This window comes from Ranitomeya imitator, chromosome 7, assembly GCF_032444005.1.
Source record: "Ranitomeya imitator isolate aRanImi1 chromosome 7, aRanImi1.pri, whole genome shotgun sequence".
In the NCBI taxonomy this organism is placed as follows: domain Eukaryota; kingdom Metazoa; phylum Chordata; class Amphibia; order Anura; family Dendrobatidae; genus Ranitomeya; species Ranitomeya imitator.
In genome coordinates, this window is record NC_091288.1 from 117,372,231 (window position 1) to 117,388,673 (window position 16,443).

General features: G+C 45.5%; 1 protein-coding gene across 1 annotated transcript in view; it reads right to left on the minus strand.

Annotated features, from left to right (window-relative positions):
* The window catches only part of TRPM2 (transient receptor potential cation channel subfamily M member 2), a 1,329,765-nt gene that overhangs the window by 852,479 nt on the left and 460,843 nt on the right, over positions 1-16,443 (minus strand). The window contains exon 15 of the mRNA XM_069733764.1: positions 2,970-3,115. Within this exon, the coding sequence (XP_069589865.1) occupies positions 2,970-3,115 (146 nt within the window). The remainder of the gene's footprint in view (positions 1-2,969; positions 3,116-16,443) is intronic.

The following is a 16,443-nucleotide window of genomic DNA, read 5'->3' on the forward strand; positions in this document are numbered from 1 at the left end:
GGACTGCAGTAGATCTACTTTGTGAGAATTTGAAACTCCTTTTTTTCCTGGAGAGACTGACCCCAAACTCTGGCCCAGTGTATATAACAACGCAATCTAAGTGGCAGAAATTGGCTGGCTGACATACACTAAACTAACAGGACTGCAGTAGTGCAGCGCCCCAGAGATCTGGTTGTTGCAGTAACATCGCTCTGCCACTAAAGGGAGTGATGGTACGTCTGATGGCACTAAAGGAGTTCTACTGACCAGGTATCACCAGCACACATTACACTTCACACTCCGGCCACTAGGGGGAGCAAAAGGCTTTATTTATTGGGCCACTCCTCACACTGGTAAAACTAGGGATTGGATAGGAAGTGAGATCAGAAGCTGACTGGGTTGGATTCAGGCAGCATCCCTCTGCCGGGGGGTGCTGCAGGGAGAAGATTCAGGGGGGTCCCTGTCAGGCGTGGGAACCTGGAGGTACCTAGCGAACAGAACAGAATGTTATGGAACCGTGCCTGCACTACCTTGCGGCGGTATCCTAAGAAAGAGACACGAAGCAAACGATATTGTGGAACAGTGAGAAACGAGATCAAGCACAAAGGAGAGCCAGTAGGAGTCGTGCCCCGAGAACGGCAACATCCTACTGAGGAGCATAGCCGGTGGCCGGAACACCGAGGAAGTAACTGACTCTATGCCTTACTTCAAACTCTGCACGACAGTTAATTATCTGTTGGCTGTCTACCTTAAATTACCTACGCAGACATAGGGGGCAACGCGTGGAGAGGGGCATCTCTAGGGTCCCGGAAGAGCTCCGAGCCTTCCCGTCAAACGGGTGCGTCCTAGCCATAACATACCTGGGGGACGAGAAACTAGAAACATCTGGAACGAAATAGAAAGAAAGAGAAAGAACTAGAACGAACGAACTAGAACAGAAGTTGTGAGGACTATTCCGAATGCTCAGCAGGGTAGCACTACAACACACAGGCGCTATAGGTAGGCAACGATTTCCACCTGCAAAGGGAACTCTGGATGTGCCATCAGACCGGCCGGTCTCCGACAGCCCTGTTAACTGTGCTCTAGATTGAGGATCCTGAAGTCTTCAGTAAAGAGGTAAAGAGACTGCAACCCTGTGTCCTCATTATTGTCTGCACCGCACACCATTACCATCCACCTTACTGGGAAGCCCTGGGGACATACTTCACCTGTGGGAAGTTACACCATCTAGCTGCCATCACATCACCCCAGTGGACCCGAAGCAGCGTCGGTCACCCTGACCGAACACCACAGGGGGCGTCACGAAACCTTGACAGACTACTATCACCTTTTATTGGACGCCCCTTAGCAGGGTCACGGACCGGGTCCAACCACCGTGACATTCCCAGAACTGAGCCAGCAGAGGACCGGTACTGAGTAACCCACGGCCCTGCGTCTGGGGGCGCTCCAGGTGCACTTTGCGAGAATTAGAAATTCCTTTTTTGTGGGGGGGAGACTGACCCAAAACTCAGGCCCAGTGTATATAACAACGCAATCTAAGTGGCAGAAAGTGGCTGGCTGACATACACCAAACTAACAGGACTGCAGTATATCCACTTTGTGAGAATTTGAAACTCCCTTTTCTGGGGGGAGACTGACCCAAAACTCAGGCCCAGTGTATAAAACAATGCAATCTAAGTGGCAGAAAGTGGCTGGAAGATATGTGAAAAAATACAAGGACTGTAGTACAATTTCAATCTCCCTACAATGATCTCAGGAAAAGTATGGTAGCAATAAAAAGGACTGCTGCACACAAAAGTGTGGACAAATAAACAAGATAACTGTGCAGAAAGGAGCAACGGGATTTTTGCTTTTAAAAAAGCAGTTGGCTTGCACAGCGGCGTGCAAACAGAAATGCAGCTATCAGGGAGCCTTATAAGGCAGCCTAATAAGCTACAGAGCTGATGCACAAAAATATAGCCTCCACTGTGCCTGCAAACAAATGGTGGTGTTGGACAGTGGAAATCACTACAGCACAAGCAGTTTGGGGGTTAATCTTCCCTCCCTAACTATATCCCTTCTTCTGATGAAGCTGCAGCAACCTCTCCCTATGCTACAATTGGCAGAAGTAAGATGGCGGTCGGCGTGCACGCCCCTTTATAGCCCCTGTGACGCCGCAGAAAGCAAGCCAATCACTGTCATGCCCTTCTCTAAGATGGTGGGGACCGAGACCTATGTCATCACGCTGCCCACACTCTGGGTCCTCCTTCATTGGCTGAAAAATGGCGCTGAAAGCGTCATACTTAACACGACTTTGGCGCGAAGATCGCCAACCTCATGGCCGATCCCACACTAGGATCGGGTCGGGTTTCATGAAACCCGACTTTGCCGAAAGTCGGCGATTTTTGAATTTGTCCAATCCATTTCGCTCAACCCTAGTCACTGCCATGTTAGTCCTCCTGTGACAGGTCCAAAAAAGACACTGAAAACAAAAAACAATTATCAGAACTTCAGAATTTCAGCTCAAAAACAATCTATCAAATAGCACCTTCAACAGAAACATTTCAATATTTCTTTTATTTCTTTTCAACACTAAAATAATAAAAATACTGGACAAGTTTTATATCACTATAATAGTACTGATCTGAAGAATCAGGTTTCCATGCTATTTTTTTAACACCCAATGTATAAACACTAAAAGGAAAACACAAACGACAAAAGTAGTGTTTTTTTATGCAATTTCACTGAAATCGAAATTTTTCCTCATACATTGCAAGAGAAAAGAATGGTTTCAATCAAAATTAACACTATATGGCAATGTTGAAGGACAAATAAAAAAACGTATTGGTTCTTGAAATGAGGAAAGGAATAAACAAAATTGCAAATATTGAAAATTAATTGGTCATTGAAGGGTTATGTACAGCATATGTTTTTGTTAACAGTTTTTGAATATATTTCTTTAGCTGTATCTCAATATATGACAATTTAAACAGTTTTTTATGTGAACAAACCTGAACACCTCCTTGAGATACAAATTTCATATCTTTAGCTTCAAGAGCTAGTTTTAAACAAGTGGTTTGTCCCCAGGCCTCAGAAACCCGTATAAGAAGCTTCAGAGCTCTTTCTTCATCTTTTCTATAGCTCTCAGTAAAGATACCTGCATTTGAATGAAAATGTTATTTTGTTACTAACAAATACGTATTTTTTTTATTTTTCTTCATTTCTCATAAAAACTAAAAATATGGCATCAGTGTTTAATAGGAAAGTTCAATTGGGCTTTTGATGCCCTTTCTGGTCACTGCAAAAAGTACTTGCACTCTTATTCCAACAATGTGCTGATATTTATTAGCAATAGTATTGTGAAAATCACTAATTAGACTGTTCTATATATTTTCAAAAGTTATCAGGTTCATTTATGAAGTGAGCCATATTTTGATGATTTTGACATTCTGAACTCAAACTTGACAATAAACATTTTTAGTTGGCTCTTGTTTCTACAATATCAAAGAGTTTTCCTTTTACTGCTATATATAATGAATGCATTAAAGTTTCAGTACTTTTAAGCATTATTTTTGCAAATATAAAGATGCATAATAGTTTGTTATGGAAGTGTTCTGATATTTATTTAGAGGAAACACCAGCAATTCAAATAACTAAAACATGTCTAAACACTATATATCATGAGAGGCTCTGCAGGAGGAGGGGATAACTCAGGAGACTCTTTGCGTGGAACAAGACAACTACAGGACACAGTCTTATAAGTGGTAAAGTCTATATTATCACATATTATCTATACTGCATAGCATTTTTGGGGCATAAACTTATGTATAATTCTGCTTGCTATCCATCTGATATAGCTGCGCTCTGCTGTGCATGCTGATTTTACGCTGCTGCACAGATCATGGCTGGAACAAATACATTCATCTAAACTTCGGTCAGCTACAGGGGCAGGTCTTAACAAGGGGGCGGAGGATATATAAGGACGGGTCTCACAGGGAACTCCAGCCCTGACGAAGAAGGAGTGTTTCCTTCGAAACGCGTCGGATTGGTTGCCCTGTCTCGCGCCCGCCCACTTTTGTGACGTCACGTTTTTGGCCACGCCCCCTCCACACACCGCTCCTGCTCCGGCGTTGCTTCCAGCCGGGGCACACTAGGAGTTGGCGGTTTCTTGTCCCTGCCAGCCGTTCAGCAAGCAGAGACCACCTGTTTTGGAGGATAGCCAGTCCTGTCACTCCTCCGCAGATTTGCGGTACAGCCCGACACACCGATTCCTGGAGCAATACGGACACCTACTAAACTATCCAGGTACCTTCATCACTACAGTCAGTTATTGTATGTGAGTCTGCTATATAGCGTTTACATTATCTGTATATCATTTACACATACAGTGGATTGATCATTATCCTGCTAGGTTGCAGGCTCAGCCAGGCCATTCTATTGTGCTATTAGATAGCATCTTGTGTTGGGGCTTTTGTATTTTAATGCACCTATTACCTTATCTATTTTACCCCATAAGCGCAGGTGATTTATTTAATCTATTTTATAATGTCTAAACACTACCGCGAATTATAAACAGTTAGAGAAATTGCACTACAAAATTTGGTCCTCATTCAGTGACAAATCTTTTTTTCTTGTATTAATATTAGTATTAAAGCCGCACTGTTGTGAATTCTGTGGCCAAGCTCCCTCCTGTGGTCGTGAGTGGTACTGCGGCTGGTTCTGTCTATAAGCTTCCTTTGGTGGATGAGAGTGGTACTGCGGCTTCTGAGTTTCAACCTCAGAAATCCTATATGGACCAATGAAACAAGGCTTAAATTTAGGAGAGGAAACCTTCAATGTCACCAGGAGGAAACTCAGAAGCCGCAGTACCACTCTCATCCACCAAAGGAAGCTTATAGACAGAACCAGCCGCAGTACCACTCACGACCACAGGAGGGAGCTTGGCCACAGAATTCACAACAGTACCCCCCCCTTGAGGAGGGGTCACCGAACCCTCACCAGAGCCCCCAGGCCGACCAGGATGAGCCACATGAAAGGCACGAACCAGATCGGCAGCATGGACATCAGAGGCAAAGACCCAGTAATTATCCTCCTGACCATAACCTTTCCACTTCACCAGATACTGGAGTTTCCGTCTCGAAACACGAGAATCCAAAATCTTCTCCACAATATACTCCAATGTTCTAGTATTGGTCTTGCTTCCTCCTGGATCGTTCCTGTGGCCTGTCTATCCTGCATAAGCTAAGTTCTGCTTGTGTTATTTTTGTTTGCTATATTTTTCTGTCCAGCTTGCTATTTTGGTTTTTCTTGCTTGCTGGAAGCTCTGAGACGCAGAGGGAGCACCTCCGTATGGTTAGTCGGTGCGGAGGGTCTTTTTGCCCCTCTGCGTGGTTGTTTGTAGGGTTTTGTGTTGACCGCAAAGCTATCTTTCCTATCCTCGGTCTATTCAGTAAGTTGGGCCTCACTTTGCTAAATCTATTTAATCTCTGTGTTTGTATTTCATCTTACTCACAGTCATTATATTTGGGGGGCTGCCTTTTCCTTTGGGGAATTTCTCTGCGGCAAGGTAGGCTTATTTTTCTATCTTCAGGGCTAGTTAGTTTCTCAGGCTGTGCCGAGTTGCATAGGGAGCGTTAGGCGCAATCCACGGCTACCTCTAGTGTGGTGTGATAGGATTAGGGATTGCGGTCAGCAGAGTTTCCACGTCTCAGAGCTCGTCCTATGTTTTTGGTAAATGTCAGGTCACTGTGTGCTCTGAACTTCAAGGTCCATTGTGGTTCTGAATTACCTGTTCATAACACCGCACCTTATAGTGGCAACGTCTCTATGGACAGCAGGGTGCACGTCCTCACCAGGGGATCCATCCCAGTAGGTAAATTCAGATGCACATGAAGAGAAGGACAGCACCACAGCAATTGTGAAAAAACAGCTCCCGTATTTATTCTGCCATCTGCAACGTTTCGGTCCGTGGACCTTTTTCAGGCTTGAAAAAGGTCCACGGACCGAAACGTTGCAGATGGCAGAATAAATACTGGAGCTGTTTTTTCACAATTGCTGTGGTGCTGTCCTTCTCTTCATGAACTCTTTTTTTCTTGTCTCTTGTACTCTTGCATTGGATCATTTCTTACAATTGTCCAACAGTAATCTGCAAGCATTAATGAATTCCATTTTCCTGTATATCTTTTATCCATAACCGCAATATCTGGGCAAAATCACTCACTGTGCTCGTCAGGGCCGGACTGGGACTAAATTTCAGCCCTGGCATTTGAAGTTACCCAGGTCCACTTGTCACATGGTGACTGAATAATATATTTGTAAACTTGTAGGCAGGGCCGGTTTTAGGCAAAGTGGGGCCCGAGGCAAAGTTTAAAATGGGGCCCCAAATGCTATCATATTGCACATCACACAAAAGCATTTCAGTTGTATTTATATGCGCTGAGTTCAGGCTGCTAAATGAGTTTGATCGACAATACTGAAGTTGTTCAACACTTGTTTCCCGGCCTCTTTCCACCAGCTGAGGAATAATGATGGGACAGAACGATCACTAACAGATCCCCATAAAGTATTAGGTTATCAGCAGCACATCTACAGTTTACACCGGCGATGTGCTGCTGAGAACAAGGATTTTTGTTCCAGCAAAAACAATCTGAATATGCAGCATTTTACTTGTTTAGTAAAATACACCCCATAGTCCTCCATATATTATAATGTGCACCACAGTCCTCAATATAGTATAATACACTCCCTATAGTCCTCCATATATTAAAATACACTGCTCTGTCCTCCACATAGTATATTACACTCCTCATAGTCCTTTATATAGCATAATACACTCATCATAATGCTCCATATAGTATAATGCTCCGCCATAGTCATCCATGTAGTACAATTCACTTCCCATAGTATAAAGCACCCCATAGTTCTTCATATAGTATAACGTATTCCCCATAGTCCTCAATACAGTATAATGCAGCCCACATACAGTATAATGCAGCCACCACCCTACAGAGTATAATGCAGCCACCCCAGAGTATAATGCAGCCACCCCAGAGTATAATGTAACCCCCAAAGAATATAATGCAGCCCCCCCAAAGAGTATGATGCAATCACCCCTCATAGAATGTAAATATAATACAGCCCCCCATAGAATATAATGTAGCCCCGAATAGAATAGAATACAGCCCACCTCCCCATAGAATATAATGCAGCCCCATCAAAGAGTATGATGCAATCATCCCTCATAAAATCTAATACAGCCCCCCATAGAATATAATGCAGCACACCTCCCCATAATATATAATGTAGCCCCCCATAGAATATAATGCAGCTCTCCATAGTATATAAGACAGCCTCCCCCGTAGAATATCATATACCCCCCATAGTACCCACATATACCCACATAGTACCCTCATATACCCACACCTGATTGCCCTTAACTGGGGATATATTCACATGCAGGAGTCTGCTATAGACTCAGTCTGCTGCAAATCATCTTTTAAATTACATCTTTTTAATTATGATTCTGAATTAGACTGAATTCTAGAATGCATTTGGCTACTCATCACTACTACAATATTATCATCATCTGCACCATCTAATCGAGCTGTTCTCTTCCCACAGGTATGCACTGACTTTACCCAGCTCTCCCTGGCTCCAGAATATCTCTGTATACTGCATTGATTTTCCATGGTATGCACTGACTTTACCCAGCTCTCCCTGGCTCCAGAATATCTCTGTATACTGCATTGATTTTCCATGGTATGCAATGACTTTACCCAGCTCTCCCTGGCTCCAGAATATCTCTGTATACTGCATTGATTTTCCATGGTATGCACTGACTTTACCCAGCTCTCCCTGGCTCCAGAATATCTCTGTATACTGCATTGATTTTCCATGGTATGCACTGACTTTACCCAGCTCTCCCTGGCTCCAGAATATCTCTGTATACTGCATTGATTTTCCATGGTATGCACTGACTTTACCCAGCTCTCCCTGGCTCCAGAATATCTCTGTATACTGCATTGATTTTCCATGGTATGCACTGACTTTACCCAGCTCTCCCTGGCTCCAGAATATCTCTGTATACTGCATTGATTTTCCATGGTATGCACTGACTTTACCCAGCTCTCCCTGGCTCCAGAATATCTCTGTATACTGCATTGATTTTCCATGGTATGCACTGACTTTACCCAGCTCTCCCTGGCTCCAGAATATCTCTGTATACTGCATTGATTTTCCATGGTATGCACTGACTTTACCCAGCTCTCCCTGGCTCCAGAAAATCTCTGTATACTGCATTGATTTTCCATGGTATGCACTGACTTTACCCAGCTCTCCCTGGCTCCAGAATATCTCTGTATACTGCATTGATTTTCCATGGTATGCACTGACTTTACCCAGCTCTCCCTGGCTCCAGAAAATCTCTGTATACTGCATTGATTTTCCATGGTATGCACTGACTTTACCCAGCTCTCCCTGGCTCCAGAATATCTCTGTATACTGCATTGATTTTCCATGGTATGCACTGACTTTACCCAGCTCTCCCTGGCTCCAGAATATCTCTGTATACTGCATTGATTTTCCATGGTATGCACTGACTTTACCCAGCTCTCCCTGGCTTCTGAATGTCTCTGTATATTGCACTGGCTTTTCTATGCTTCCCCTGGATCTGAGTGTCTTGGTGCAGCACATATAATCCTTTTAGTATGCTTTCTCACCTATGAGCTTGTTTCCACGACCTGTTTTCATGTCTCTCATTGTGTGATCCTGGCATCTCTTTGAGTGGTCAGTCTTACCCCTCACTCACTTTATGACCTTTGCTTAACTCTCTACATCTGGTCTCCCATACCCAGCCACCCCCTCATTCACACCTGATTGCCCTTAACTGGGGATATATTCACATGCAGGAGTCTGCTATAGACTCAGTCTGCTGCAAATCATCTTTTAACTTCCATCTTTTAAATTACATCTTTTTAATTATGATTCTGAATTAGACTGAATTACATCTTTTTAATTATGATTCTGAATTAGACTGAATTACATCTTTTTAATTATGATTCTGAATTAGACTGAATTACATCTTTTTAATTATGATTCTGAATTAGACTGAATTACATCTTTTTAATTATGATTCTGAATTAGACTGAATTGGACTGGAATTGACTGGAAGGTAACAGAACACCAACCACTACAATGTTTCGGTTTCTTTTCTCTTTCACCCCCATACTACTTTCCTTCTTACAATCTCCTGCAATCCCTCCTCCTAGTAAGGAACTAGTCATTTCTTCCTCCATACTCCCCAGCTATATCACCTTCCCCTCAGAACTGTTCCTCCACATACAATCCTTTTTATCCAGACACACACGGCCACATCATGTCCTATCCTGCTCCCACCTTCTAATGATCTGTCTGTTACTCCTCATTGCTGGTGACATATCCCCAAATCCCGGCCCTCCCCAATTCATCCCCACACTCGTTTCTAACCCCCTGCCACGATCCTCCGCACGTTTTCCCAACCACGACAACCTCATACCCATTCATCCAGCCCCCACTCCCCCGCTCCCCCTACTTGGAGCACTATGGAACGCACGCTCCATCTGCAACAAACTGCCATTTATCCATGACCTCTTCATCACCAACAAACTCTCCTTCCTCGGCCTCACTGAAACCTGGCTCACCCCCTCTGACTCGGCCTCTCCAGCTGCGCTCTCCTATGGCGGATTCCACCTCTCTCACACCCCTCGCCCCAGCAACAAACGCGGTGGAGGAGTTGGCTTGCTCCTGTCCGACACCTGCTCCTTTACTCCAATCCCGCTACCACCCTCCGCTACTCTTCCCTCATTTGAGGTGCACTCTGTCCGCATCTATTCCCCCTCCAACCTCCAGCTGGCTGTCATCTACCGCCCCCCAGAACTAGCCATCTCCACCTTTCTCGACCACTTCACCACCTGGCTACTTCATTTCCTCTCTGTTGACATCCCCACTATCATCATGGGTGATTTCAATGTCCCCATTGACACTTTCACCTCAGCTACCTCTAAACTTTTATCACTGACTGCCTCCTTTGGCCTCACTCAATGGTCCTCTGAGGCCACTCACAAAGATGGCCACACGCTGGACCTCATCTTCACCCGCCTCTGCTCCCTTACTAACCTCACTAACACACCCCTCCCCCTGTCTGACCACAACCTACTGACATTCTCGTCCCTCTCCTCTCCTAGTGTGCAACCCCCACTCCACAAACTCACTCACCCTCGCAGAAATCTCAAACATCTCAACTTACAATCACTCTCTGAGTCCCTTCTCCCTCTCACAGACATAGCCTCCCTTCATGACACAGATGCTGCTGCCACTTTTTATAACACCACAATAACAACAACACTCGATTCGGCCACCCCACTCATGCATAGTAAAACTCGTACAATTAACAGGCAGCCCTGGCTGACCAGCCTGACCAAAGAATTGAGACGGGCTTCCAGGATTGCTGAGCGGAGATGGAAGTGATCCCACTCTGCCGACCACTTCACTGCATACAAGCAGTCCCTCGCCAGCTTCAAGTCTTCGCTCACTGCCGCAAAACAAACTTACTTCTCATCCCTCATATCCTCCCTGTCCCACAACCCTAAACAGCTTTTCAACACTTTCAATTCTCTACTCCGTCCCCCCGCACCTCCTCCCTCCCCCCTCATTTCTGCTGATGACTTCGCCTCTTTCTTTAAACAGAAGATCGATACGATCAGAGAAAGCTTTGGCCCACAGCGCCCACTGCCCCTCTTAGCTGCTCAACCCTGCTCCTCCAAAACCAGCTTCTCCACCATGACAGAAGATCAGCCCTCCACCCTCCTGTCAAGATCACACCTCACCACCTGCACGCTTGACCCGCTCCCATCCCACCTCATCCCTAACCTTTCCACGGTCTTCATCCCAACCCTAACACACCTCTTCAACCTCTCACTCACAACAGGTGTCTTTCCCTCATCCTTCAAGCATGCCAAGATCACACCCATCCTCAAAAAGCCCTCCCTCGACCCATCCTCTGTGTCTAGCTATCGCCCAATATCTCTTCTCCCTTATGCCTCCAAATTGCTGGAGCAACACGTCCATCTTGAACTGTCCTCCCACTTCTCCTCCTGCTCCCTCTTTGATCGGTTACAATCAGGCTTCCGTTCCCATCACTCAACTGAAACTGCCCTAACTAAAGTCACCAATGACCTACTAACTGCCAGGAGCAAGCGACACTACTCTGTCCTCCTTCTCCTGGACTTGTCTTCTGCCTTTGACACTGTAGACCACTCCCTTTTGCTACAAATCCTCTCATCCCTTGGCATCACAGACTTGGCCCTTTCCTGGATCTCGTCATATCTGACAGACCGAACATTCAGTGTCTCCCTCCCCCACACCACCTCCTCACTTCGCCCCTTGTCAGTCGGTGTTCCTCAAGGCTCTGTTCTAGGACCCCTACTCTTCTCCATCTACACTTTCGGCCTGGGACAGCTCATAGAATCCCACGGTATGCAGTACCATCTCTACGCTGACGACACGCAGATCTACCTCTCCGGACCTGACCTCTCCTCCTTGCTTACCAAAATCCCGCACTGTCTGTCTGCCATTTCAGCCTTCTTTTCTGCTCGCTTTCTACAACTGAACATGGACAAAACAGAATTCATCATCTTTCCCCCATCTCACTCTACCCCTCCACCAGACCTATCCATCAATGTCAATGGCTGCTCACTATCCCCAGTCCCACACGCCCGGTGCCTCGGGGTGATCCTCGACTCTGCCCTCTCTTTCAAGCCACATATCCAAGCCCTTGCCTCCTCCTGTCGTCTCAAACTCAAAAATATTTCCCGGATCCGTGCTTTCCTTGACCGCAACACTGCAAAAACGCTAGTGCATGCCCTTATCATCTCCCGCCTCGACTACTGCAACCTCCTACTCTCTGGACTCCCCTCTAGCACTCTGGCACCACTCCAATCCATCCTACACTCTGCTGCCCGACTAATCCACCTGTCCCCCCGCTATTCCCCAGCCTCTCCCCTGTGTCAAGCCCTTCACTGGCTTCCTATCGCCCAGAGACTCCAGTTCAAAACCCTCACACTGACATACAAAGCCATCCACAACCTGTCTCCTCCATACATCTGTGACATGGTCTCCCGGTACCTACCTACACGTGACCTCCGATCCTCCCAAGACCTCCTTCTCTACTCCCCTCTCATCTCTTCTTCCCATAACCGCATCCAAGACTTCTCCCGTGCTTCCCCCATACTCTGGAACTCTCTACCCCAACACATCAGACTTGCGCCTACCATAGAAACCTTCAAAAAGAACCTGAAGACTCATCTCTTCCGACAAGCCTACAGCCTGCAGTGATCCTCAACCTACTGAACAGCCGCACAGCCAGCTCTTCCCTCTCCTAGTGTATCCTCACCCACCCCCTGCAGACTGTGAGCCCTCGCGGGCAGGGTCCTCCCTCCTTATGTACTCGTGTGCCTTGTTATCTGCTCATGTTTAATGTATTTGTCTATATTTGCCCGTATTCACATGTAAAGCGCCATGGAATAAATGGCGCTATAAAAATGTATAATAATAATAATAATAGTATATAACACAGCCTCCCCCATAGAATAGAATATACCCCGCAATAGTATGTAACACAGCCACATAGTATATAACACGGCCTCCCCCATAGAATATAATATACCTCCCATAGTATATATCAAAGCCCGCATATAATATAGCACAACTTGCATAGTATACTTATAGCACAGCCTGCATAATATAGCACAGCCCGCGTAGTAGTATACAGCACAGCCCGTGTAGTAGTATACAGCACAGCCCGCGTAGTAGTATATACAGCACAGCCCGCGTAGTAGTATATACAGCACAGCCCGCGTAGTAGTATATACAGCACAACCCAGGGTAGTAGTATATACAGCACAGTCCACGTGATAGTATATACAGCACAGCCTGCATAGTAGTATACACAGCACAGCCCACACAGTAGTATATACACAGCACAGCCCGCACAGTGGTATATACACAGCACAGCCCACACAGTGGTATATACAGCACAGCCCACGTAGTGGTATGTACAGCACAGCTCACACAGTGGTATATACCAGCACAGCCCACACACTGGTATATACACAGCACAGGCCACACAGTGGTATATACACAGCACAGCCCACACAGTGGTATATACACAGCACAGCCCACACAGTGGTATATACACAGCACAGCCCACACAGTGGTATATACACAGCACAGCCTACACAGTGGTATATACACAGCACATCCCACACAGTGGTATATACACAGCACAGCCAACACAGTGGTATATACACAGCACAGCCCACCCAGTGGTATATACAGCACAGCCCACACAGTGGTATATACAGCACAGCCCACACAGAGGTATATACACAGCACAGCCCACACAGAGGTATATACACAGCACAGCCCACACAGTGGTATATACACAGCACAGCCCACACAGTGGTATATACACAGCACAGCCCACATAGTGGTAAATACACAGCACAGCCCACACAGTGGTATATACACAGCACAGCCCACACAGTGGTATATACACAGCACAACCCACATCTCAAGCCCCCAAAAATGGCTCCACAGTCCAGTTAAAAAAAAAAAACACTCTCCTCACCCTTCCTCTTGCCCGCGCTGCTCCTGGCTCTTGTCTCCTGTCTCGGCAGCTGCAGTCTGCCCGGGACACAGCAGGTGCATGATGATATGACGTCATCGCGCACCAGCAGTGTCAGAGGCAGAGTGGGGAATGATGGGAGAGGGAGCGTCAGCGGACGTTCTCTCCTCCATCATTGCATTGGATTATGCCGGCGTCATAGACGCCGGTATAGTTGAATGTGGCGGCGGCACTGGCGGGGGGAGGGGGGTAAAGAGTGCAGCGGCCCACTACTGGCACCGGCCCTTCTGGCATTTGCCAGAAGTGCCCGATGGCCAGTCCGGTCCTGGTGCTCGTCGCTCACTGGTCCACAGTTTAATGGAAGAAAGTCTAGATGCAAATGTAAGAAATGAATCTTTAAGGACAAGTTACAGCTAAGATCTTTATTAGTGATGAGCGAATATACTCGTTACTCAAGATTTCCCAAGCTCGTTCGGGTTTCCTCCGAGTATTTTTTAGTGCTCGGAGATTTACTTTTCTTCACCGCAGCTGAATGATTTACATCTATTAGCCAGCTTGATTACGCATTTTACTCAATTTCTCATTTTACAACACCATTTATTTTAGGGACCACATCACATTTGAAGTCATTTTGAGGGGTCTATATGATAGAAAATACCCAAGTGTGATGTCATTCTAAAAACAGCACCCCTCAAGGTGCTCAAAACCACATTCAAGAAGTTTGTTAACCCTTCAGGTGTTTCACAGGAATTGTTGTAATATTTTTAAAAAAAATGAACATTTAACTTTTTTTCACAAAAAATTTACTTCAGCTCCAATTTGTTTTATTTCACCAAGGGTAACAGGATAAATTGGACCCCAAAAGTTGTACAATTTGTCCTGAGTGTGCCGATACCCCATATGTGGGGGTAAACCACTGTTTGGGCAGAGCTTGGAAGGGAAGGAGCGCCGTTTGACTTTTTAACGTAAAATTGACTGGAAATGAGTTAGGACGCCATGTCGCGTTTGGAGAGCCCCTGATGTGCCTAACAGTGGAAACCCACAAGTGACACCATTTTGGAATGTAGACCCCCTAAGGAACTTATTTACATGTGTTGTGAGAACTTTGAACACCCAAGTGTTTCACTACAGTTTATAAAATAGAGCCGCAAAAATAAAAAATCTTTTTTTTCGACAAAAATGATTTTTTAGCCCCCAAATTTTTATTTTCCTAAGGGTAACAGGAGAAATTGGACCCCAAAAGTTGTTGTCCAATTTGTCCTGAGTACGCGGATACCCCATATGTGGGGTATACCACCGTTTGGGCGCATGGCAGAGCTCGGAAGGGAAGGAGCACTGTTTGAATGCAGACTTAGATGGAATGGTCTGCAGGCGTCACATTGCGTTTGCAGAGCCTCTGATGTACCTAAACAGTAGAAACCCCCACAAATGACACCACATTGGAAAGTAGACCCCCTAAGGAACTTATCTAGATGTGTTGTGAGAACTTTGAACCCCCAAGTGTTTCCTGAGTACACTGATACCCGATACGTGGGGGGGAACCACCATTTGGGCGCATGACTGAGCTCGGAAGGGAAGGAGCGCTTTTTGGAATTCAGACTTAGTTGGAATGGTCTGGAGGCGTCATGTTGCCCCTGATGTACCTAAACAGTAGAAACCCCCAAGTGACCCCATATTGGAAAGCAGACCCCCCAAGGAACTTATCTAGATGTGTTGTGAGAACTTTGAACCCCCAAGTGTTTCACTGCAGTTTATAACGCAGAGCCGTGAAAATAAAAAATCTTTTCTTTTCCACAAAAATTGTTTTTTAGCCCCCAGTTTAGTATTTTCCCAAGGGTAACAGGAGCAATTGGACCCCAAAAATTGTTGTCCAATTTGTCCTGAGTATGCTGATACCCCATATGTGGCGGGAACCACCGTTTGGGCGCATGGCAGAGCTCGGAAGGGAAGGAGCGCCGTTTGAATGCAGACTTAGATGAAATGGTCTGCAGGCGTCACAATGCGTTTGCAGAGCCCCTGATGTAACTAAACAGTAGAAACCCTCCACAAGTGACCCATATTGGAAAGTAGACCCCATAAGGAACTTATATAGATGTGTTGAGAGTAGTGTTGACACTGTTGAGCGATATCTTCCGATATCCTGAAATATCGGATCAGATTGGATCGGACCTATCCATTATTAATCCTTGTGTAGTGAAAGAGTTAAAAAAAATAAAGACACAGCCAGAAAAAAGTATTTTAATATTCTTAATTTAACCATACTTACCATACTTCAGCGCCTGCAAAAAACGTAAAATAATAAACCGTATACTACCTGTCCGCTGTAGTCCAATTAATAACGAGTGTCCCACGATGATCTTTCCTAAAGAACAGTCACATTGGGTGATGTCACTGCTCTATAGGACCTTCAGTGACACACTGACAGGAGACAATGGCTCCTGCGGTGCATCACTGAGGGACTATTTTTTTACAGCGGCAGAGGAATACAGTGCGGAAGGATACCTTCCTCCGGTCATTGTATTCCTGGAGTCCCTAGAGAGTGGTCGCATCAGCTGATGCTGCCGTTCTCCACGGGAGATCGTCGTGGGGCACTCGTGGATTTCTGCGGATCAGGGAGTATATTGTTTGTTATTTTAATATTTTTTACAGATGACACTGGCTTCGGGGAACAAAGTGACAAGTGATGGTGAGTATGTACTCTATGTTATATGTACTGTATGTCTATATGTATGTATTTTATGTAATGTATGAATGTATTGTATGTAGTATGCATGTAGTATGCATGTAGTATGTATGTAGTATGTTGTATGTATGAAGTAATTATG